The following is a 24,640-nucleotide window of genomic DNA, read 5'->3' on the forward strand; positions in this document are numbered from 1 at the left end:
GAAAGAGATTCAGAGGAGGAATAAAAATTGGATTTTGAATAGATAAGGCTGGAGACGTGATTTTCTGCATGTTTACATGCTGGGACATGAAATTAATTTACTTGACACTACAGTGTCTCAGGACTAAGTATCAATTTTTATAGCTTACATGAAAATAAATCTTTTTTGCTCCTTACAGCACGATGAGGAGTACACTGTATGTACATTTGGTTCTGTTTATATACACAAATACTTAAGTACATGAACACATCAGGAACTGACAAACAGGTTCTTTTCTGCTCTAGGAAGAACTGAAGGACAGGGGTTCTGGCTGGCAGTCCGTCAGGAAAGCAGGTTGTGGTGCTGTGCACCAGTCACCGGCACAGACCAACTGTCACCGTCTGCACAGACAACACGGCGCGGGGGAAGGTCCTTAAATTACAGTGATAAAGACCTGCCGGGCTTGGGCACCTCGGAGGATGCAGGAATGAGGGTTGTTCTCGCTAGGAGAAAAACTTGCTCTGTCGGTGCCGCCGCTGCCGGAGGCTCCTCGGGCCGGACACGCTGGAGCTCCCGGGCAGGCAGAAAACCCGCGTCCCGGGCTCCGCCGCCCTCCTCTTCCTCTTCCTCTGCCGAGGCCGCGCTCTCCGCTCCCGCAGGCTCAGCGCTGCTTCCCCCAGGCTCGCAGTTCCCCTCCGGACAACAAAACGACACTTTCCTGCAGGCTCGAGGCTGAAAATCTGTTTTCCCAGAGGGTTTGGTCTCTCGCTGCTGCCGGCTGGAGGCCCCTCAGTTGATCTCCCCCTCCGTGAATTCCTCTTTTATGGACTGTTTGCGGGATTTGCAGTCCGGGAGGTCGAAGCCGAAGTCCGCCCACTCGTCGGCGCGGTTGGGGATGGTGATGGTGTGTCGGACGCGGAAATGCACGGCCTCCATCACCCGCTGCCGCTGCAGCTCCCCCGAGCTGCCGATGGAGATGGTGGAGGCGTTGCTGCTGGAGCGGAGCAGCTGCTGCGCCCCGTAGTCGTGGCTCTGCTTCAGCTCCTGCAGACCCCGCCAGATGGTCATCCTGTACTGCTCCGGGATCTTCAGTGCTCCGAGATCCTGGAAGGACAAGGCTGCTGAGGAGCGGCTGGCAGAGCTGTGGCTGCTCCAGCCCTGGATCCCTCAGCTCATCTCTGGGGGGGATCTGGGCGTGATGCCCACTCCCCAGTGGAGGGGGGGCTGGACCTCCCCTGGGTCACGGGTGCATCCCCCACGGGTGATTTCTCATCAGTTGACCAGTTGCTGAAACACAGCTCTGCAGGTTAGAAATGGTTTTTTTCTGTTTTCTCTCTCTTTTTTTTTTTTTTTCCGGGGCGGGGGGCGGTGCTGGGTTTGCACCAAACTGGTGTGACCAGGGGAGGGAGGGGACCCTTCCCGTCGGACGCAGGTTGCAGAGCAGCATGTGGAGAGTCCTCATGTCTGCTCACCTGGGTGAGGAGCTGTCAGCCAAGCAGGCTTCTCCTCCGGCCCTGGACCAGGAGGTTGGGGCAGCGGGTCCAGGTGCCACCTGCCCCAAGGGGGCTCTGATGGCTTTGGGGACCCAGCTGTGGGGGCTGGGGTCTGATGCGGGTGCCATGCTGAGGGCTGTGGTCATAAAGCCACAGGAGGTGGATGCCCTGAGGACTGTGGACCCTGCACAGAAGAGTGAGGAGCTGCCAGAGATCCAGGGCAGCGCCAAACACAGAGACGCACGGGAGGGTTAACTGAGCGGACAGCGAGTTATGCAATTAGTAAATACAAACGCTGACTCGGACACACAGCTCAGGCATCTGGTACAAGTTCTGGCCATACCAAACGTTTCCTCTGAGAGCTCACAGATGGTCGGGGAGTTAGTTCAGGAAACGGCCCCAAACCAGGCTAAGGTTACACGACTGGCCCCAGCTACCCCTGAACAGCCTCGTGCCCGCAGCAGCTGCAGCGGGGCTGCCGGAGCTGCCAGGGAGGCGACAGCGACTGCAAACTGCCTGGGGGGAAAACGGGATCCGGGCAGGAGCTTTTCCCGGCCAAACACCGACCTGGGGATTTAGAGGGCTTCCTGTGCTTCAAAGCGTTTAAGATTATACTTTTTTTCCCCCCCGCTTCTTCTCATCCCCCTGCAGGCTGGGGAAGCTGCTGCCGCGGAGCTGCCCTCGGCGTTGTCACCAAGAGACTCTGCCCACCCCGGGACCGGCAGCAGGGAGGGCTGATGCTCCCTGCAAGCTGGGATACTCTTCGCAGCCCCTCTACCCTTTTTCATGCCCTTCTTGCCTGACCTGGGCTGTTTCATTCCAGGGTTTCCATAATACAACCGCCCCTGGTCCTGACTCCCTCATTTAGCCTCTTGCCTTAAAGATCAACAGGGGTAAAAGTAAGACCAGAATTTGATTTAAAACCCACTCAGCTGCAGTGGAGAGTTCCTGCTGGCTCAGGGGGCTCTGGGCTCTTTTGCTGAGCACCTCAGCCCATTTTCCTGTTAGGTGGAAAATCTGCCTGAGGTCTGGTCTGGGGATCTTTTAGCTCCTTTGTTTCTGATGGTCTGGAAGAAATAATTGAAACTGTTGTGGTTACTGCCAATGACTGAGCTACTGCTAAATCCAGAGGACCAGAGGCAGAAATCCTGGGGATTGTACAGTTTGCTGGTGCACAGTTTCCCCTTTCCTTTGCAACAATTTTGTGTTTGCTTTTCAGTTCAACAGCTGATAGAAACAAGTGGTAAGAACAGATCTTCCCAAAGCATTTACCTCTATGGATAGGTTCTGCAGGTGGTAAATATTCTGTAACCCTTGTGAAGTGAAATAGTCGATGCAGTTTGGACACCCCAAGCCTGTTAAAAAACTGCAGAAAAAATTTGGAAAATAAAGTGGCATTAACTTCTCACAAATATAAACTGTGCTTGCAACCATTGCTGTAGTGGCACTTGGGACTGTGTTCATTCCTAAAACTACTTTTTTTTTTTTTTTTTTTTTCTTTTTTTCCCCCTGATTTTCAGAGGTTTCAGCTGAGTAACTTCCTCAGAACAGCCTGAGGGAGCCTGAGCTACTGGGGTGGAGCTCATGCCTTGCTCTGAGCAGCCCCTGGGGCTGGGCTGTTCTGCACTGGCACTGAGCTGCAGCTCTGCCCCTCCAGTGCCACCACCTGCCCAGCCTGCCTGCCTTCCCTCGGCTGTCTGTCCAGACATCTGTGGTCTTTTTAAAGACTGAAATGTTTAAAAAATGGCTGCAGACCTGCTAGTGCATTCCTGGTGGAAATAAGCCACATGGACCTATCCCCAGACTTCGCTGGTAAGGACGGGAAAGGGGGAAGTTCACAAAGCTAAGTGCTGGTTTGACATGCAGGAAAAGACTCTGGTTCAGAGGCATTTAATTTTAATTAAGCAAGGCTGCATTACCCAGGCAGGGGTACGTGAGGGCAAGGAAGTTTCTAACCGGCAGGTAGCTGGGGTTTGATTTCTGAGATGAGAAGTATGGTCTATGTGATTTTGTGAGCAATGATTTCTCAGCTGGGACCAGTGGCCAGTTGACCAGTTGCTAGACAGATCTGAAGGTTAGAGGGACAACAGCAAGAAACATCAGAGGACAAGACAGACAGGGCACCGGACGCTCTTCCTACCTGACGAGGCTGGGATCAGGGTTGTAGGGTGGTGGGGGGGTGCAGTGTGATCCCGAGACCATGGACTGGGAGGAGTGGCCCCCGTTCATTTCTCCGTTGGGCTGCATGGGGTGGCTGTTCAGCATGCCAGCTCCTGGCAGCACAGGTCCATGTCAATGCAAAAAATAGATCCATTTAGACATCCCTGGTATCCACCCACAGCCTCGGTGGGGAGCTGGGGGTCTGATGGGCAGGGGGAGCCCCGAGTGCTGCCCACCCACTCTGCCAGCTCTGCTGCCCTTACCCATGGCCCCCAGGCCGGGGGTGGTGCTGGAGCTGTGCTGTGCTGGCTGCCCCACCAGCTGGTTGACAGAAGGCAGCTTGTTGATTCCTCCACCGTGGACTTTATTCATGGGGGACAGGACAGGGCCGTAGGAGGACGGTGTTTGCAGCTGGCTCCTGCTCGGGGAAAGCCAAGGGTCCGCTCAGCCTGCAGGGGGTGGGATGGAGCCCCCCACCCTGTCCCCAAGTCCCCCTCCCCGCTCTGGCTCATCAGATTTCTTGCTGAGATCCCTGGGTGGTGGCACAGCAAACTGCTCTGCCCCAGCCTCAGGCTCCGGGAGCTGCCTGGTACTCACTGCCTCTGCAGGAGCTGCTGCTGCTGCTGCCGGTAGGAGTCAACCAGCTGCTGCGGGACCAGCTCCACCAGCTCCAGGCTCTCCTTTATCTTCATCAGGATCTCAAAGTTCTCCCGGCCTCGCACCTGCAGGAGGGAACAAGCCCAGGGCTTCGCTTTATTCCCGTCCCACTTGGCCACCTTCCTCATGGCCCCTTGTTTCTACCCCACCACACAAGGTCAGTGTCACTGTGGCCAGGGGGGTCCTTAAACACATTCCCAGGTGCTTTTGCTGCTGTTCTCTAGCTCACTGCCCAGCCCCCGTGCCTGCTGCCCCCCGGGAGACTTTGCAACCCCGTCCTGCCCAACCCTGTGTCCTCAGGGTGTTTCTGGCAGAGGGGACGATGTCACCCCGTCCCGCAGCTGCCAGCGCAGCTCACCAGCACTTACCGGCACATAGTACAGCTCCTCCTCCCCGTGCCTCCGCTTCTTAACCCCGGTGCCCAGCGCTGGGATGCCCTGCGGGCTCTGCTTGAAGGCTGGAAAGGAGAGAGGAAAGTGTTGCTGTCCTGTCCTCGGGAGAGAGGGACACAGCTGGGAGCACCGCGGCTCCCTGCAGGGTCTGAGCTCAAGCCACGCAGGGTGCTCGCTGTTCTGGCACTGATCTTCTCCCTTTATTAGTCACAATAATGAAAACCAAATCCTTCTGGACATGAAACCCTGCACTAACAGCTTTGCACTCTGGAGGGAAAAGGGAATGATTCCTATTTATGAGACTCCAGTTGAGGAAGGGAAAGGCACGGTGCCTGGGTGTGGGGCTGAGCCCAAACCTGTGGAGCACCCTGGTTTTGGGTGGGATGGGGAAGGAGCTGAGGCAGAAGCATGGCATGGAGCAAGGAGGGGGTGCAGGTGCTGGCCAGGGCTGTGCCCCCAGCCCCCCTGCCCCAGCCAGGGGACTCACTGCGCTTGTTGCCGTTGCTGTTTTTAGCTGCGCTCTCGTTCAGAGCCTGTTGCTCCCGGTAATGATCTTCATCAGCTTTCCGGTCCCTGCCGGGACAGGCACAGATCCGGCCCTCGAATGATCTCCTTCCTAGGACCTGGCCACTGGGGGGAGAGAGAAATTAGTGACCCTGTTTCTGCTTGGGAAGCACATCGTGCAACACGTGAAGGTCCAGCTCAGAAAGCAGACTAGCAAAGGGTCTTTCCCATCCCTCCGCATGAATGGATGGCTCAGCAAGCAATCCAACCCCCAAGGCACTGGCTGCAGGAGCCCTCAGCAGCAGTTTCCTGAGGAGGAGGAGCTCCTGGGCCAGAGGAAGGCTCCGGCTGCAGGGGGACAATCCAACACTGGGCTGGGTCCCCAGTCCCTCTGTCCCAGCCCGCAGAGAACAGCCTTTCCCCTGCTATGGGCCAGGGCTGTTGGGGCTGCCTTGTCCCCTTCCCCTGGGGGTGCTCCATGTGGTGAGGACACTCCTTCCCCAGAGTCCCCAGCCCTCCCACAGTGAGGAGAGACACCCGTCCCTGCTCCCACAGCCACTCACTCTCTTGTCTCCAGGGTGATAATGATGAGGATGGGCCTCCTGTTCATTCCTCCCACGCAGCTGCTGTTGCACATGAAGTTGTACAGGATGGTGGTGAACTCGGTCCCCACCTGCCCGGGAGGGGAGAGCAAGTGCTGAGTGGGGAGTGATGGGGGGAGACAGGCTGAGAGCCCTGGGAATTGATGGGGGGAGACAGGCTGAGAGCCCTGGGAATTGATGGGGGGAGGCAGGCTAGGACCCCTGGGGAGTGATGGAGGGAGGCAGGCTGGGATGTTCCCCTGGGAGCATTTGGGAAAGGTGGTGTAGGGACAATCCCAGCTGGGAAAAGGGGTCTGCAAAAGAACTGTGGAGTCCCTGGGGTGCCCCCGGAGTGGATTGGAGGGAATTTCCCTTTGTACCCTGCTTCTCAGGAGCAGGGTGCTCGAGGGGGCTTCCCAGGGCTGGGAGCTGCAGATGCCCAAACACAGCAGCAGGGAGCAACCAGGGGGTGGCCTTAAACATGCCAAGGCAAGCAGGACTCGTGCTCAGGACAAGAGTGTGCCTCCTGCCAAGGAACCCCATCACCAGAGGGTTCATTCCTGGCACTGGCAGAACTACTGTAGCCTGAAGAGGGGTAAGCACTGGTCCTGCCCCAGGTACCTGCGGGGGCTCGTAGGGCACCATCACGCTCTGCCTTCCTGTCACCGGGTCATCCACGTACTGGGAGAGGTTGTTTCCTTCCACCCGGATGAGGTGGCTGGCTGGGGCAGACTGCCCTGCAAGGCAAACCTCCTGCGTTAGAGGACGTGGCTGTCCAGGATGCTGGCCCTGCACCCCGGGCTGCAGGGCAGGGTGGGAGGTGTGACCCCCCGGGCAAAGGAAGAGCAGCCCTCACCGTCGTTGAAGTCGCGGCCGAGCTCGTGGTTGGGGCAGCGCTTCACCACCTCGGTGACGTGCTCTGCCTTCTTGTAGACTGGCATGGCCCGGATGATGGTGCCTGGGGGTGGAGGGCTGGACACCTTGATCTGGATGGGACATGTCTTTGCAATCTGACAGTAGAGCTTCTTCAGCAGGGGGGAGTACTGGAAAAGACAGAGGTGCCCGTGGGGTGAATGTGCCCGGGTCTGAGGGTGCTCCCCTGTGAGCTGTGAGCTCTGTCCCTGCCCTGAGACAGGCCTTTCTGGTCCCTCGCTCCTCTCATCTACCCACCCACTGCTTTCTCAGCACTCCAAGAAAAACGTGAGCACAGCAGGAAAGCAGCAAATTAAAATAATGACTTGTTATAAAACCAATTACTGCCTATGGCGTCGCAGCAAACCACAGGGACTGCGCCAGCCCGGAGCTGCTCCCTGTCCTGGCAGAGGGTCACAGTGGGGACAGGCAGAGCTGCTTCTGGTTGCTGTCCCTGCCACACACCGGGAATGAGCAGCAGCACTGGGACAGTTGGGATCCAACACGGAGCTGCCACGGAGCCTGGACATCACCTGTCAATAGCAAATGGTTCATGACCACTCAAATGTTCCTTGTGCAGGCACAACGGGATTTGCTCAGACAGGAGTGAGAGGCAAACCCCTCTGGTGAGAAGCAGAGGGGGAAGCTCCTGGTGGCTCTGAAAATGGGAAGGGAAGGGCAGCGTGCCTGCTTACAGCCCAGGGAACCAGCCCTGGCCAAGGGTCCAGGCCCAGAGCAGCGCCCGGGCACAGCGAGGCAGGAGGAGGCTGGAGCTGCCAGCAGAGGGTGGGGAAGACAGAGCCTGTCCTTCACCTTCCTGTAAATGCCTGTCTGGGCTCCCAGGTGTGGGGATGTGCAATTGCCTTCCACCTCACCAGTGCCATGCTGCTTTCCATCTCCCAAGGAATGTGTTTGCTATACAAGAGCCCACCCCTGCGCACGGAGAGGAGCCAGTCCCTGCATGGCAGGGCATGTTTCTGCTCAAAGTATTTTATCTCATCCCCACAACACAATGCTTGGTGCCAAAAAAATACCACCGTGCAGTGTTTGTGGGGATGTTAAAGCTTGTCCTGGGCCATCCAGTACAGGTGTGCAGAGGCCAGTGGGGCTCCCTCCACCACTGCTCTGCTCCCCCGGGGTCTCTGAGCCAGGGCTGCCCAGAGCAGGGTCAGAGGGGCTTTGCAGAAGGCCATGGGGAGGCCAGCAAGGAGGGCTCAGCCCTCTGCTTCCCACCACTGTGAGCCCAGTCCAGTGCACCCCTGTATCTGGAGGGTTTGTAAGAGGGACCTGTGCTTCCCAATCCCACTGCCCCTGCTGCAGAAGTGGATTCAGCTGGGGCTGGATGGGCTCCAACACCCCGGGAACTGCTAAAGAGGTAAATGAGAGAAACCATTTTCAGGTGGCATTTTTAGGGAAGTTCAAGGAAGATATAAAGGGAGGAGGCACCTGCCCAGGCAAACTGCAGCAGCTCTCGTGGTGTGAGGATGTGTTGGGCTGATGGTTGACTCGCAGCAGGTATGAGCTCCTGGGGGCAAAGCCTGCCCTGTGCTGGGGAGTGCAAGAGGGTGCTGGGGTCATTAAGGAGTCTGACTGGGAGGGGGAACATAGAGCTGAATTGGGCAGCAAGAGTTAATCCTCAGTACTTGAGGTGTGTGGCCTTGCCCACAGAGAGAGAAGAGCCTTAGAAACACCACCTTTCACTGAGGCCCCCAGGCTTTCCACTGATAGCTGATGATGCTGACTAGACCTTGACTCTATGGCCAAGTGTGATTGTGCCCATCCAGCAGGGATAGTGCTGGAGTTGGGAGCACAGGCTCCTCTTGGAACCAGTTGCTCCCTGCTGCCCAGCTGGAGGAGGAAGCTCTCGTGTGGCTGTGGCCCATGCAACCTGCTCACCTGCAGTGCAGGGGGGGTTTAACACCCTTGTTTTGAGGAGACAACACAGCAAAACAAGGGTTATTTGGAGGGGTGCTCTTCCTTGCCAGGTGTTAAAACCCTGACAACTCCTGTCAAGGGATCCTTTCATGTAGACATTCCCGGGCAGTCCTCAACATGCCTGGGAAATATAACTGCTCTGGAAGAGTAGAGGTGCATTATGGCAAGTTCTTTGGTAACAAATTCTCTCATTATACCATGTTATGACATGGATAAATCTGTTAAATAGCAGAGCGATTGCCCCGCAGGGAGAGAGGCTGCTGCTCAACACAGGCATGTCTCCACTGATAACCTTATCATGTCCTAACAGCTCCAGCATTGCCTTCAAAGGTCCTTCCACAATAACAAACTATTCTTTTAAGGATCTCCGTGCTCGTAACTCTGGGCATGAAATGTCAGGGCTGTGCCCTGTGCAGCCACTCTCCATGCAGACACCCTGGTCGTGGCCACCAGGTGAGTGATGTTCTCAGGAGCCCAGGAGGATCTGCAGCCCCAGCTGTGTTTTCAGCAAAGAAGATCCCTTGGTAATGTCTATAGGGGATGCAAAATGCACTTCTAGCTCTGATAACAAGAGGCCTCTGCTCCTGGGTGGTTATCTGTGTTCACTAATGACCTGCCACCTCTGCATCTCTGCAGGGCTGTGCTCCTGGTCTGGTTCACAGGAGCTGCAGGTGAGGGGGACACACCCTGTGGGCACAGAGCACCATGCTGCCCACAGGTGTGGGCAAGGGGAACCCTGGAGATCAGAATGCTGCTGTCTGATCACTCAGACTGGTGCAGCACCTCACTGCTGGGTTCTCTTCATTTGCCATGGCCATGTTTCTGCAGCCTGTGCCTCAGGCTGTTCACTCCTGTCCTTCCTGTTCTACAGCATCTGGACAGGCTGACCTCTTGAGAGCAGCCAGATGTGGCAGCTGGGTCACAGCCAAAGCTGATGTCACTCCTGATGCCACCAACTTGTTGCGGCTCTCAGGCATGGGAACAACGTGTCAGGACACTGGGATGCTTTCCCAGCACTGGTGCATCTCAGACCTCAGCCCTGAAACTTCCTTCACACCTACAGAAGAACCTGGGTACGTTCTGCCCTTGGGCACCTCCTGCCTTTATTTTGGGTTCCTGCTCTGCCCTGTGGCCTGTCTCTCTGCTCCCCCAGGTACAGAGTGACCAAGGCCAGCTCAGTAGCTCTGGTCACAGAAACAGTTGGAGTGTGTTTGTCACTGCTTGTGTGCAGAGCACAGCAGGTTCACATGTTGGTGTGGTTTGTGGGTGCTGGTATGATATGAACAGCAGCAAGAGCACCAAGCAGTCTGCCTGGTGCTCAGATAACCTTGCAGAACGTCTCTTCCTCTTTTTTTTTTTTTCTGCAGTCATGCAGCTTTCAATGTTGGCCCTCATCTGCTGGGGTGAAAGTACAGTGCCACTGTCCCTTCCCTGCTACCATGATCTGTCCTGCAGTGCGAGTCCAGAGCTCTAGGAATACTTGGAAAAGCCAAATTGTTTGAGGAAAACCCCCAGGACCTGCTCTGGAGGAGGTCACTGCTCTGCTCAGACCCATAGCTACTTCTCCTGCACAAGAAGCCAGAGTGGGGAGACGTGTTTTTCTCCGTGGATGCTGACAGCCTTGCATGAAAAATTACCTGAATCTTCTGTGCAGAAAGACCTGCCAGCAAAGTCCATCTCCTCACCAGCCCTCCCTGGGCAGCAGAACCGCTAGGAGGATGTGTCCCGACAGATTCGGAGCTGATAAAATCTTATTTATCTTCAACTGTTGACACCGAAGTGTCTAGACTTGCCTGCTTTGGGAGGGCTGCAGCCAAGTCCTCCTTCTCTCATGAAGGAAATGATTTGCTCAACAATTACTTTTTCCACAAATCCTCCCCCCTCCTCCCTACCAGCCTCCTCCTCCTCCTCTACATTCCAGTCTCCTCATTAGCTCTACTCAAGACGTGTCCAGGTCTGCAGTCAATGGATCCCAATAAAGCCACTAGCCTGGCAAGAGAAAGAGAAGAAAAGTGCTGCCTCCGGCTGCTAATTTCCTTGTGCTCCCCAGCAAGCAGCTGCGGAGCTGCATCCTGGGACAGGTTTGGACAGATCACAGCAGAGAGGTGATAATAATGTGTCTGTCATCTTACCCAGACATGTAGCATCTTGCAAACCGCAAATACCGTTAACCGGCTCGGACGAATCTGTTACGACAGATCCTGGAAGAGACGCCGACTACACAGCTCTCTGGGTTTTTTTCTTTCTAATTTTTTTAATAACCACTTTTTAATCACCAGCCTATATAGCTTCTCACTGAGCTGGAAATTCCTCCCAACGCTACTTTGTTGCTCGTTTACTATAAGCTGGGTTTGAATTATGTCCAGTGATCACTGATGCCCCAGGGGTGAGTGAGCAGCTGGGCTGGGCAGCAGAGATGCTGCCCCAGGGGTGGCTGAGAGGGACCCCCAGCATCCCCATCTGTGTCTGCAGTCGCCCCACCGTGGTGGTGATGGCCAGGGCACTGCCAGCCCTGCCCAGGATGGGGGGGGTCACCTGGGCATCAGTGGCTACAGGGGGACCCTGTCTCCTGCAGCTCCCCTGGTCCTCCCTGAGCACTGGACCGTGGGTGATGTCTTGAGGCCACAGCAGGCACACTGCAGGGAGGCTGTGTGTGCTCCAGCCTGCATTCTTCTATCTTTATTATCGTGCCATTACTGTTAATTCAAATCCCTTGGTTCACCCCCAAAGGAGTCCTCTCCCTTCCTTCCCTGGTGTGCACATCCTCACAATAACTGCCAGCCGATCTGAGTCACAGCCCTGGCACACTCGGGGCTGCTTTCATCTTTTCTACTGAGCCCGACTCCTGCTTCCTGTCTGGGCACTTGGGTCCTCTGACCAAGCCAGTGCTGGAGCTCCCTCTCATCCAGAATGGAAGCTGAAAGTCCAGCAAGGCAGAGATTTCCTGCGGCATCATCTAGACTGGACATGGGGAGCAAGCTGGGAGAGGAGGGAAGAGGACTGGGAGTCACTGCTGGAAATGAAATGCAAAACCAGAGCAGCAAGACCTGAATGTAGGGGAGCCCATCACCCCTGGCAGGCTGTGCTGAGGACATCCATGTGCTCCCTCCAGAGCTGGGGGTCAGGCCCCAGGAGCTGTGCTGCCCGTGGCAGGGGATGCAACCCTGCCTGGTAAAACCCTCTGTGCCCAGTGGTGTGCCAGCAGGTCTTGAGTCCACTCCCAAAGGACTTGGCTGGGGCAACCAAGGCAGATGCAGGCACCAGACCTGGGATGCAGTCCCAGGCTCCCCAGCACTCTGCTGCAGCCACTTGAAATCACTGCTGGGCCAGAGTACAGGTACTCCCTTCCTGTTTATTGTCTCCATTCCTCCAGTGGGTCCCTCAGTCCCCACCTTCCCTGTGTGTTTCAGATTCCAACATAAAGGAGCTGGCCAGAGCAACCTCACCCCCCTCAGGTGTCCTCTCCAGGCTCTCCTGCAGGAGAACATTCCCTTCCCACTGGAGCAGCCATTGCCAGTAAGTTGTTCCCTTGACCTGTGCATACCATACACCTTTGAGATAGTGGAGCTGATAGTGGGATCGTGTTGGAACATTGCACACCAAATTCCTTTGCCTTTTTTCTTAATTCCATTGTGTCTGGAGCTCCTGGAGCCTCATCCACACCCTGTGAAAGCTGATGGAAAGCCTCCAGTGGGCTGGTTTCAATGGGCTTTGGAGCAGGCTGGTGCTGAGGTTGCTCTCCTATTTCTGGCATGCCAAAATACCCAGGCTCTTCTGCCCAGCTACTTGGATAAAAACAAAGATGTTTGTGGCTCAGAGGTAGAGTGTGCCAAGCTGTGTGTGTCCCCTGCTCATCTCCAGGCTGCTGTTGGGCAGGTACCTCCCTAAGACATGGGCAAAGTGCTGGGGAAAGTTTGAAAAGGTGGTTTGTTCTCTGTAGATATTCTTGAAGGTTTTTCCCTCCTCTTTACCACTGCCTCTACCCCAGAGAGCCTCAGAGGGTGACCAGCAAGGGAGAGTCTACCTCCTGCCACGCTAATTATTTCCATCCTCCTCATTCAATTAGCATCAGACCAACCTTTTCAGCTCCCCTGCTGCCTAGACTCCAGCTGCAAGATCTACAGAGGAACTGGAACCAGTTCAGCGTGGCTGTGTCCCACTGACGGAGTGCTGGGACACGGACAGGTTTGCTGTGGGCTTTGAACCCCTCCAGCCTTTCCATCACGGGCTCTTTGCACCCCAAAGCAGCAGACCAGGCTCTGGATGCGGTCTGGAACCCCCTGCCTGCTTAGCTGGGAGATTTGTCCATCTGCCCCCAGCTCCAGCTGCCTCACACCAGGGCTTGAGCCCCCGTGTCCTTTTGCAGCCAGACCCCGGGAGGCCAAAGGCCCCATTAACACCTCCGGGGGCAACACTGGGAGCGGAGGGAGGCAGGGATCTGCCACAAACCCGACTTGAGAAAAATACTAATTATCTATCAGTTACCAGCTGGCTGGTGTGACGAGGGGCTGCCTGTGAGAAGGGAGCTGGGGTGGGCTGGTGGCTGCAGCGTGCACGGGCAGCTCCGGGCACGGCTGGTCCCGGGGGCTCCCAGCAGCCGGGCGCGCTGCCGGCGTGTCCCGGCTTGTTGTGCTGCTGCTCCTGGTCCTCCTCCCAGCCCTGCTGAAGCAGCCTACCCGAGGGGGGGTTCAAACCTACAGGGCAAACCTTATTTTCAGCATCTGGCCGTTGCTCTCTGCCGACAAGAAGGCCATTAAAAATGAAAAGGGAGGTGGTTTTGGGGAGGGGGCTCCCGCAGCACAGACCAGCTCGGCCGCTTCGGTTCAGGGCTCATGGCAACGTGCTCAGAGTGGGGACATTCCAGCTCACCCCTCTGCAAGGCCTGGTTCTGGTAATGTGAGTCCCAAAACCCTGTTCCAAGACTTTGCCCTTTCTCCATTCACCCATTTCATCACTTCAAGGATAGAGAGAACACATGATGATGCTCTGGTTTCATTCCCTGCACCGTTGGCCTGAGCCCCCTGCCTGATCCTGCAGGAGTCAACCATGTGTGCTTGCAGTGCAGCTTATCTCCCAAGAGATATGCAGACTCTTCATTTGAATACTTCAGGAGTTGGAGAATCCACTGCATTCCTTGGTAAATTGTTCTTCTGGTTAATTATCCTCACTCCAAAAAAATTTCCACCTTATTTCCAGTCTGAATTTGCCTGGCTTCAGCTTCCAAACACTGGATCTCATTATTTCTTTTTCTGTTAGATTAAAGAGCTCTTTGCTATCAGAAACCATCTCCTCTGCAGACTGTGATCAAGACACCCTTGCTCTCCTCATGAAGACCTTTCATGCAGAACCTTCCTCTGGTATTGCCTTACAAGGCATCAGTTCCAGATCTTTCATCTTCTTTGCATCTCCCTCCTAAACCTGTTGTGTTTTGTCAACAGAGCGTTTGAAATGTGGACATGAGAACTGCACACGAGGGCAGTGGCTCAGTGGGACCCTGCTCCCTTTGCCCAGGTGATGCTTGCTGGCCCAGCACCTCTAGAGCCAGCCCACCCCACCACTCAGCTCATCTCCACAAGATCTTTGGCCATAAGCCCTGGGCTCCTTAGGAGTCTCCTTCTCTAAGCATGGGAGAATAGGTAACACCATGTGTCCTAGAGGAACAGCCAGAGAGAGTCAGTCAAAACCCTCCAAAAATAGGAGGCTGTTGGGTTATGCACTTCCATCAACTGAAGCTTGTGACTGTTTGAAAAAATAATGCCAAATTATTTGACAAGACTACTCACAACAAATTATTTGGTTTGGCAGTGCCTGTGCACCAGCTGTCAGCTCCTCCTTGGCTGGATTCTCCTTGTTCCCACCCCAGATTTCAGGAGGTCTTCAGAGCTGCTGGTCCAGCAGAGCCTTCCTCCAGGCTGGAGGGCTCCTCACTGCTCCAAACGCTGCCTGGGAAGGTGGCTCCACTGAACTCGTGCTCGGTGCTTGCAATGGCCCTGCTGTAAGTGATTTGGTGCAGTTAAATTTTGGAGTATCCAAAAGCCATGAGGCTTCCCTAGCTGAGGACAAAATAGGAAGTGCATTTTGCTGCTGTTTCTTTCAAAGTGCTGAATCAAACCATGACTGTCCTTTGGTGCACACAGGTGGTTCATGCAGCTGCCCTTGGCTGGCCCATCCCTGAGCTGTCAGATGTCACTGTCCCCAGCCCTACTGACTGTATCTTTAGTTTTCCTGTCCAGGGCCTGCATTTCCTACCAGCTTTCCTAGTCTTATTTGTGCATTGCTACCCACAGTTAGTGCTGTTTACAGACCATCATTATTTGTACATTGTCTGACTGGCAATATATAACATATATTTTTGCTGAATCCTTTCACAGTTTAACCAGAACAGACCTTCAAGTGCAGCAGTGGCAATGCAGAGCTCAAGGTGAGTGGGAGGAAGGCAGCAGCTCCATCTTCCAGCACAAGAAATGCAGCTGGGTGCCCGTGGCAGCTGTCAGCCAGGAGAAGACAGAGCAAACCCAGGGCAGCAGGACTGCTTCTGGTGTGGCAGCCTTGGAGAGCTGGACTGTCTGCACCCAGGCTGGCCCTCCTGCAGCAGGTACTGTGTTGAATGAAACATCCCCCATGCTCTCCAGGGTGCAAGATGCTGCTGACCCACTTCTCCTCTCCCCAAGGCTCAGCTTCAGTGCAGTGGAATCTGGCTGGTGGGCTCTAGTCCTGCTGTGGGAGGTCCACAGTCACCCCAGCATCGGGGTCCAGGGGTCTGCACATACCCACTGCCCTGTTGAGCGTTAAAGCCAGTTCAGGCACTTAACCCTTCTGCTCCAGACCACTTCCTAGGAGTCCTGCACTTGGCAGCCTCAGCTTCAGCCCTGAAACATTCTCTGCAGATGTCCATGACGTGTCCCCTGGGCATCTCTTGAGTCCAGCTGCTCCCCTGGGGCCTGGAGGGTGCTCACACAGCATCGATGTGGCACTGGCTGCTCTGGTGTACCAAGGAGACCTTAACGCAAAGGCTTGAGAAAGAAAGCAATCCTGGCCTGATCAGCACAGCTCCAGGTAGGAGACAATAGCTCCAGGAGCACAGCCAGCACAGGGTGATGCTGAGGTGGTCTGGGCTGAGGTTGGAGTTGTGGGTAGATCCTGAGTGGCTGGGATGGCTCCAGTGAGAGAGAGGGCTGTCACTGTGTGGAACTGCCTCAGGGAGCCTCCTGCTGCTCCCTCTGCTCTTTTGGGGACACTGGCCAAAAACACCTTAGTGGTGTTTTTTATTTACTCCCTGCAGCTGCAACATGCGTTGTCTGGGAGGAGGGAATTTCCCTACTGCTAATTAAAGTGAGCACAAAGCGTCATTAGAGCAGCTTGCAGGGCTGTCCCAGGGTGTCCTGCAGCACCCAGCCTGGCCCTGCCCACGGCTGGGTCTGCTCCATCCCAGAGGCACCCCCTGGGCACCACTACCTGGGACACTGGAGAGAGCATCAGACACATCCTGATCTTCCTCCCTCCTCGCTGGGACAGGTGGGATAGGGCACCCTACATCCCTGTGGGTTCAGTTCCCATCCAGCTGTTTAGTAGTATGGGATTGCCTCCTTTCCCTGTGCAGGTCCCATGTAGATTTACTTGAATCTGCCCTGAGTTATTCCCCAGCAGGGACAGGAGTGGGCTGGACTCACGTCCTGCCCTGAGAACCTTCAGTTTATTCCATATCTAAGAAAACACATCCTTCAACAACACCTTGCAAGGAAAGACAGTGGAAAGGAGCGAAGATCTAACTACTCCTCTGAGGCAAATTGTGTTTAACCACGGGGCTGCTCTCAAGCCTCTGGACTCGGCAGCAAAGCCGTGAAGCTCCGGCGACCGGACACAGGGAAGCGGCTCCGCTGCCCCAGCCAGGAATTTGCCCTCATGCAAACACCAGCTCATCGCTGGCTCCCGCGCTCCAGCCGCTCTGGTTTGTGCAGAAGAGACAGCCCGGGTGCTGTGGCAGCCCGGGGCCCTGCCTGCTCCCACCGGGACACACCGGGAGCTGCCCGAGGAGCAGCCGCAGCCCCGGGGCTGGGGCACGGCAGCAGCTGAGGGTGCTTTGCTGCAGGAGGGGCTGCAGTCCTGGCAGTTAAACACATCAGCTTCCGAAAATACCAGTCATTATCACACCTCGGGCTTGACACCCCGCTCCTGCTCGTTTGGTGATAATGTCAAGCCACGGCCCCGGAGGAAGCGCTGCGGCTCCCTCAGCATCAGCTGTCTCACCCCAGCCTCCTGCTCCACCAGCCTCTCCCGGAGGAGAAACCCTCCTGTGCCAGCGGGCTGGAGAGCAGCTCGCCCCGCTGCTAAGGGACGGGCTGCTGCAGAAATGCAAGGGTCCCTTGTTCTTAAAAATAGGGACAGGGCTGCCAGGATATGAGTTTAGGACCTTTTGCCAAAAAAAAGGGGCAAAGCTCTGCCCCGTTCCCTGGTCCCTGACCTGCAGAGGAGCCCTGGTGCTGCACCCACGGCACGACTCCGGCAGCAGCCCCTGGGTGCCTGACAGGCTGTTTTGCTGGAGACTACGTTACTCTTCTCACAGCAGATGGAAAAGGCTTGTAAATGACAAGGAAGAATTTAAGGCAAAGCTGAGAATGGCCCCAGTAGATGTGAGCAAAGGTCCATCCCACCCGCTGCCCACCTCTGACAGCTGTCGCTGGGTAATATGTAGGGAAGCACCAAGAAAACAAGGCAGGTACTTCCCCAGGACCTTTCTCCAGCTTTGTCATTTCTGGGGACATTCACCTGCAGCTTTGGGAGCTGCTGCAAGAGAAATTACATTCAAACCACTGTGCCTAACAGCCCTGTTGGAGAAAATGCCTGCAAAGTGGGTGCTGATGTTCCCTGCGTGTTTTGCTTTCCAGGGCCACCTGTGCAGGCGAAGTCCTCGTTGGTGGTGGCCACGTCCTGCAGCCACCCCATGAGAGTGTGCCCTGTGTCCCACTGCAAAGCACCACTGAGACACCCGGGTGTCTGTGGCCGGCCAAAAACACCATTGCCAGCAACAAGCATCTGTCTAGCAAAGGCAAGAAGACATGCAACTTACTGTCCAGGTGGCTGACTTGGCGGTGCTGGATTGCTGGAAGGTCACCTCAAAGTGGTGGGGACCGGGGTAGTCAGTGTTGGAGGGGATGACAGGAGCTGGGGACATGGCGTCGAAGGTAGAGCTGGGCTGCGAGTAGGGAGAATGCGTTGGGACATTGGAGGTGTGCTCGGAGCTGTAGGGGCTGGTGGAGGCTGCTCTGCTGCCGATGCTCTGATCCATGCTGTTGTTCAGCAAATTGAACTGGGACTGGAGGAAGGGAAAAGGGGAGGAGGGAAAAAAGAAAACACCAGCCAGTTTAGAGACATGGAAACCTCAGCCACACTTCTCCAGGGCTCCAGGTGTCCTGTTACAGCCTCCTTAAAGGGCCAGCGTGCGGGAGAGCCAGCCGAGAGAGCTGGTTCGGGTCACTTGGTTTTTTGAGCAGGTCACCACTTGTGTGAGGGATAATCCCAATAGGCTTAAACCATCCCCTTCTACCTGCCCCGTCCACGCTGGAGGCAGCGAGGTGCTGAGATCCCTGGGTTCCGAGCACACCTGGCTGTGCAAAGCCGCTCTTTTCCGGGCAGGGCTTTTCTGGGGTTTGCGGGAGATGTCCCAGTGCGGGGCGGGAGTGACAGCCCTGTCCCGCACACGGGGCTCTGCTGGGCGGCTTCCAGAGCGTGGAGGCTGCGGGAAGCTGCCCTGGCCCCGGGCACCAGTGGAGGCCCCCGCAGCCCCTGCCCCGCAGCCCCTGCCCCGCAGCCCCTGCCCCGCAGCCGCTGCCGTCCCTGCCAGAGCCACGGCCTGAGCCAGCCGCAGCCTGTTTTCCAGACCTCTCCCGCACGCATCTCCTTGCCGCGAATGCACACACACACACGGCACTCCTGGAAGTGCTTCTCTGTGAAGAGCAGCTCTGAATGGTGGTTTGTGGAATTCCTTTCCCAGCCGGGGTGTTTGCTCCCAGCGGCTCGCGCTGGTGCCGGGCTAATTTGGGGAAAACCTCAAACCTGCAGAGCACGGGGCTGTGATGCAGCACGGTCACAGAGCAAACGTGCCTATTTATGCATGTGCTGGCTCTTATTCCAGACATTCTGGACCAAATCCTGACTTTTTACAATTATTTTTTAAAGTTATTATTTATTTTCTGAACGATTACTGTCATGTACTTCCAGTAAGAGCAGGCAGCTCTTCTCTCTGCAGGCATAGCCCGAGCAAAGCTACATTCCCAAAAGCCACATGCCTGAAGTAACCAAAATCTTCCCTTTGAAAACAAATTTTTATATGGAAGAGCTATAATAATTATTAAAATTAATATATTGGTTACATATAATAATTAATATTAAATATATATCCCAAAGATAACTGTTTCTCAAGGCAAGTGGGGCATTTCTTCCCCAGAAATCCACAATTCCCGCATTGCTGGGGGGTTGCTCTCCTGGCACCTGCTGCTGGCAGTCCCAGAGGTGCCTCCTGGGCTCCTCCTGTGGCCACACCACCGTGGCTGTCACATCACCCTGTGTCACCCCAAACCCTGCAGCACCTGCCCGGAGGAGGAAGGGGGCTGCCCACCTGTGTTTCCCCCATTCCTCAGCTCCTGCCCATCTATGGGGCTTCAGTCCCTCCGTGGGGGCTCCAGTCCCTGGCAGGGACTGTCTCTCTGGCCACCAGCACCCGCTGGGGAACTGGGAGCTCCTGGTAGGTGTCTGTCCCTGTCCTGCCACCCCGCGGGCTCAGCCCTCTGCCTGCTCCTCCTGCGAGGCTCACGGCTCAGGAATCAAGAGACGTGTTTTAACTTGGGATCCCAACCTCACCCAAACGTCTACGATGTATAATGGTTTAAAGGCAATCAGCCTTCTCCAGGGAAGTTCTTCTGTTGTCTACATCTCTCACAAGGTCGTTGGAGCCTGTGACTAACTGGAGGAATGCTGAACAAGACCTGGCTTGCTTTTACACATGCAGCCATTTTCTCCCCTAAAATATGTACGTAAACCCCTCTATTGCTCCTCACCACTTTATAAATAGCCCTGCCAAAGACAAACCACCCCCATCGAAGCTTTCCACAATCCCAGGCTTCACCTGGTGAAAAAGTTACAAGAAACCTCACCAAAATGGGTATTAAAAATGTGTGTGGAAAGCCCGTGCCCATCCAGCCGGGAATACGCTGGGCTGCAGGCAGCTGCTGGTGGGGACCATGGGGCAGGGCAGCCTTGGTGGTAGGTCACAAGTGCAAGTCACCCTTGAAAAGCAAAGCTCAGGCATCTGACAGGAGTTGAGCAGCAAGGGGAAAGGGGATTGCTGCTTGTCAGGGCTGGTCTGCAGCCCAGATAGTGCAGGAATGCCACGATGGAGCTGCTCACGTCCTGGCCCAGCCACATGCCTGGTTCTGGGATGAATGGAGAGGAAGTGCTCCACACTCTCCCTGAGCAAACAAGGTGACCGCAGCTCTACCTGGCACACGTTGTGTGTTCCCAGGAAAAGCAGGCTATGTCCAGACTGATCAGCTCTGGCCAGAATGGGAAATAGCTGGGAAGCCTTTCACCTCCTGGAGATACCTGCTGCCCAGGGGCTGGAGGGCAGGCTAGGGGTGAGGTGGCCCTTGGAAGTGGCTAGAAAAAAAACCCTGCACAAAGTCATCCACACATGATTTTGTGAGTTGGTGCTCAGAGCCATGACTGCAGCAGCCAAAGCCTGTGGCTGGAAAGCTGATTGGGCAGGTAAACAGTGAGCGACTCATTGAGCCCAGCAACCCAACCTCCACCTGGGAAAGAGCCTTCCCTCTGGGAAAAACACTTCATTCCTGAAGGAGACACGAGACGCAGAGTGTCACCAGGATCTCCTGCCAGCACAAAGCAACAAGCAGTGCCCTGACTACTGCAGCTTTGGAAATCTGCTGCCAGAGTCAGGTGCAGGAGAAGAACGACTAACTTGTTTTTCAAAATTGACTAAATTGTGTAAACATTTCCTTAAAAGACAAATCCAAGGCATGATTGTTTGTGTGTGGATGTGTGTGTCAACAAAGCCAACACAGCATGTGTTAAATATACACACACACACACACACAAGTTTATCCACACACACATATAAATACTCCCATGACTGCAGCCACGGCCTCCCAGGCAGCAGCACCGCGGCGCAAAGCGACCCTGGTACCTGCGTGGTTCCCACCAACACGGGTAGGACAAAACAAGAGGCATGAAGGGATTTCTGGTGGGGAGGTGCAGCACCATGCCTTTCCATCTCTAGCTGCCTCTGTGCCTAGAGCTCACTTTCCAGGGTGCCAGGGAGCTGACATGAAACCCTTTGGACTGAGCAAGCAACCTCAGCGCTTGAGGTCGGGGCTGAAACTGAAACCCGTGGAGAAGAAGGAGCACCTACCGTGGGGTACGGCTGCATCGGGTCGCTGATGTACAGCATTTTAGTCGCCTCGAGGTCCGCAGAGCGCTGGGAAGCGTCCTGCCACCGGAGTCATGGGGTCGGGGTGGCAGTGGGGATGAGGGGCAGGAATGCTGGAGGGATGAGGGAGCGCGGGAGCAGGGCCGGGCGGGCAGCGCCAGGGATGCTGCGCTGGCCACCCCTGTGCCTCCCTCTGTTGGCTTTTTTGCTATTTTCATCTCCCTTAGTTCTGTCAACTAGCTGCATCCAACAACAAAACAGGGCCCACCCCTTTCTGTCCCTCATGACTATTCATTAATGCACAGGGCAGGTCCCAGCTTGCCCAGTGATGGACTGGGCGATACCAACCATTCCCACCACAGGGATGTGGGGGTCCAGCTCCATCATCAAACCCAGCCAGATGCCACACCAGAAAGCTCCTTGCAGCTGCTGTGGGATGGAAACCCATTGGCCAGCACCCTTTACCAGCAGAGCAGGCTGGCTGCACTTGTGCTGACCAGGGGATGCAGTGACCTGGAGATAGCTCCACATCTCTGAGATACAGAGTTATCCCTCTCTAGATGGATAGATAGGGATAGTTTACTAGATAAATATGGATAGATATCTAGGTGGATAGCTCTGGGTAGATGGACAGAGATTTCTGGAGTGACCAGGCAAATTTCTTTCCCATTTGAGGCCAAGGGGTGAGCAGTGTTTCCTACAGCCAGAGCCCACCATGGCAGGCTGCACGCTGGAGCACATCTGCAGCTCAGAGAGTGTCATGGTGGAATGGAAACAGTGTGCATCACCCACCTGCCAGCACTGGTGTGCACACAGAGCCACACACAGCAGCCTGAAGCCCTGCACAGACTACCAGCCCTGAAGTTGTCCTCTCTAAGCAAAAAGGGTGGCTGAGGAACTGTTCACATCTTTAATTACAGCGGCTCCTCTCACAGGACCCTGAAGCGTTTTTAGGAGCAATGCAGCATCGGTGCGATGCCAGAGGGAGCACCAGGACCCACCGGAGGGCGGGACACAGAGCGGTGACCTGCTCAGAGCCACCAAGCACCAACACCCGCGCTGGTGCTGCAGCGGGAGCAGCTGCCCAGGGAGCGGGCTGAGCAGCAGCCCCTTATCTCTGATTTGCATGGCCGGCAGCCCGCCGGGAGTCCCGGGGCTGGCAGCCCGCGGGGCTGGCCGCGGCTCCGGGAGCTCGGCAGCGCGGTGGCACCGTCGGGCCAATGTCAATATTTACTGCCGGCTCATTGTCCCCAGCAGGGACCGGCAGCCGCTCTGCCCTGGCCCCGCACGGCCGCGGTGCCCGGAGCGCTGCGGGGGCAGCAGCGCAGCCCCGGGAACGTCCCCGGTCCCGCCGGGCTCGGCTGCGGCTCCGCGGGAGCAGCAGGAAAGGCGAGGGGGGGCAGCCCCCATCGGCACCGCCTCATCCCGCTGCCCCGGGTCCCGCCCGCTGCAGACAAAGGCCGGGAAAGGGAGGGAAAAGAGGAGAAAAGAGAGGGAAAAGGAAGCTGGGAGAGGGGACCCAAGCTGGCGAGGAGGGAAACGGAGGCTTTTTGGAGGGAGATGCTGCCAGCGGCCGGCGCTGCTCCAGGGATGCTCCCGGGAGGCCGTTCGGGCTCTGAACAGGCACAAGCCACCTGGAGGTGTCCCGTGCCCACCACGCTTTCCAAAACCTTTGCCATAGACAGAAGCACCTGCTGCTTCATCCCTGTAGAGGACCTCGGGCTCCTGCAGCACCGCAGCAGAGCCCTGTCGCTGCAGGCAGCAGAGGTTCCAGTTCACGAGGAGCTGCTGTTTTCTGGGACCCTGTGCCACCCAGCCACAATCCTGCAGTGAGGCCCCGGGGGATCAGTCCCTGCACAGAGGGCAGTGACGCTGTGCCTGTCTTGTTTGTGCTGGGGTTATCGAGCACCCCACTTCCTACCCAGAGCCCTCACCCTGCTGCGGGGCAGGCAGGTCTGTGTCTGCTGCAGCCCCACGGGTGCAGCCTGAGCACACTCACCATGACCGAGTCGTTCATGCTCCTCAGCTGGAAAACGTCCATGGTGACCTCTGTGCGGTTGGACACCTCGTTGCTGCCTGCGTGGCCGGATGGAGGGAGGTCGAAGTAGGTGCTGTCTGGCTCCCTGTGGAAAAGGTGGTGGCAGACAGTCAGCCCTCCAGCTCTCCAGTGCAGCCTGTGCCACCACTGCCCAGCAACCTGCAGTTCCCTTGCACCTGGTGCCCTTCACAACTTCTCCCTCCATCCTCTGCTTTTACTTTCACAGGGCAGAGCAGGCTTTGCTCAGGCAAACTGTTGCCTGGTGGGTAAAGCAGAGATGGAAGATTTTCATCCACCCAGCTGCTCTAGCTTGTCTGTCACCTTGGGACAGCTTTAAGTGAGAGGATACCATGGAAGAAGGAGGGTGAAATTGAGGCACAATCCTTATTCCTTGCTTGATTAGAGCACGAGGCTCGAAGGCCAGGAGGCTTGTAACAGCCTTGGTGTAACTGGAAGATGTTTTATTTTAGAAAATGCCCATTTTTAAAGAGGCAGTCACCAAGCCTCGTGACCTCATGAGAGGAGACTGATGTATGAGAGGACACCATCCCAGCTTGGTCCCACATCCCCTGCCACAACACAGGCAGGGGTCCCAGCTGAAAGGGAACCTTTGCTCTGGCCCTGACACCATCTCCACCTGTCCCTCTACATGACATGAGTGGTGTCATGTACCAATGCCAGCTTGAAGGGCTGTGGTTCAGGAACACCAGCCAGGTTTGATGGTGCTCAGCCATGGAGGACATGGCCCAGCTGCTCTCCTCTGTGTGAGGACCAGTCAGTGCTTCAGTACATGAAAACTGGAACATGCAGAAGAGAATTGTCTCCCTTCAAGCCACAGCAATGACATGTGCTAATGCAGATTAGTGAACACAGGGCACTCCTGCCTCAGAATACACCTCAAGGCAGAAGATCACCCTCCACTTACAGAGTGCTCCAGAGGTGCTCAAACGTGGTGCCCTCATCAGCTGGAGATGACTGGGACATCTTCGTGGAGGGAGAGTCTGACAGAGGATAAACCACTCTGGGGACAAAGAGGAACAGCGGGGTTAGCATTGCTGAGTGCCACCTCAGGTCAGCAGGGGTGGTGTGTCTGCAGATGATGCCAGCATTCTTACCAATACGGGGGGGGTTTTGGAAAGGGCCAAAGTGGCAGGGCCTGGGGATGTCAGCCCGTTGCTGCCCAGCACCAACCCTGCGACTCAAGGCTCCCACTTCAGGTGTGTGCTTCAGTGTGGCTACAAACAGCTCCTGCAGCCAGGGCAGGCTTTGCACAAATGGCCTTAGTAACCCCCTTGGAGCAGCTGCCCTCAGCATGGGCTGAGACTTGCCAGTTAGGCACAGTAATATCGAACTCCTGAGCATCAGCTCCCTGAATCAAACCGAAACCCCAAGTTGGTGACAAAAACAGACTTGCAGCGAGAATCCAAGCCCTTCTTGCAGCCTCTGAATGCCACTGCATAGGCACAGCCAGGGTCATCCTCAATCCAGCCTGCTCCTCTTGCCCATGGGCAATGTTTCTTGGCCTCTTCCAAGCACAGGGAGCAGCCCAC

General features: G+C 56.0%; 1 protein-coding gene across 2 annotated transcripts; it reads right to left on the minus strand.

The window, feature by feature from the left end:
• Positions 1-60: 60 nt before the first annotated feature.
• TP73 (tumor protein p73) lies at positions 61-24,089 on the minus strand. Of its 2 annotated transcripts, none has more exons than XM_051637294.1 (13): positions 24,016-24,089; positions 23,052-23,175; positions 17,681-17,926; positions 6,623-6,809; positions 6,388-6,503; positions 5,749-5,858; positions 5,169-5,311; positions 4,658-4,746; positions 4,230-4,354; positions 3,896-4,050; positions 3,613-3,745; positions 2,745-2,838; positions 61-1,083 (listed from the first exon to the last, which is right to left on the minus strand). In XM_051637294.1, the coding sequence occupies exons 1-13, from the start codon at positions 24,072-24,074 to the stop codon at positions 769-771; spliced, it is 1,896 nt and encodes a 631-aa protein (XP_051493254.1). In that variant the 5' UTR covers positions 24,075-24,089; the 3' UTR covers positions 61-768. The 2 variants fall into 2 exon arrangements, with proteins under 2 accessions (XP_051493254.1, XP_051493255.1); XM_051637295.1 differs by having other exon boundaries at positions 23,058-23,175; positions 24,016-24,074.
• Between the last annotated feature and the right edge of the window lie 551 nt (positions 24,090-24,640).

Source organism: Apus apus, chromosome 20, assembly GCF_020740795.1.
Source record: "Apus apus isolate bApuApu2 chromosome 20, bApuApu2.pri.cur, whole genome shotgun sequence".
Classification (NCBI taxonomy): domain Eukaryota; kingdom Metazoa; phylum Chordata; class Aves; order Apodiformes; family Apodidae; genus Apus; species Apus apus.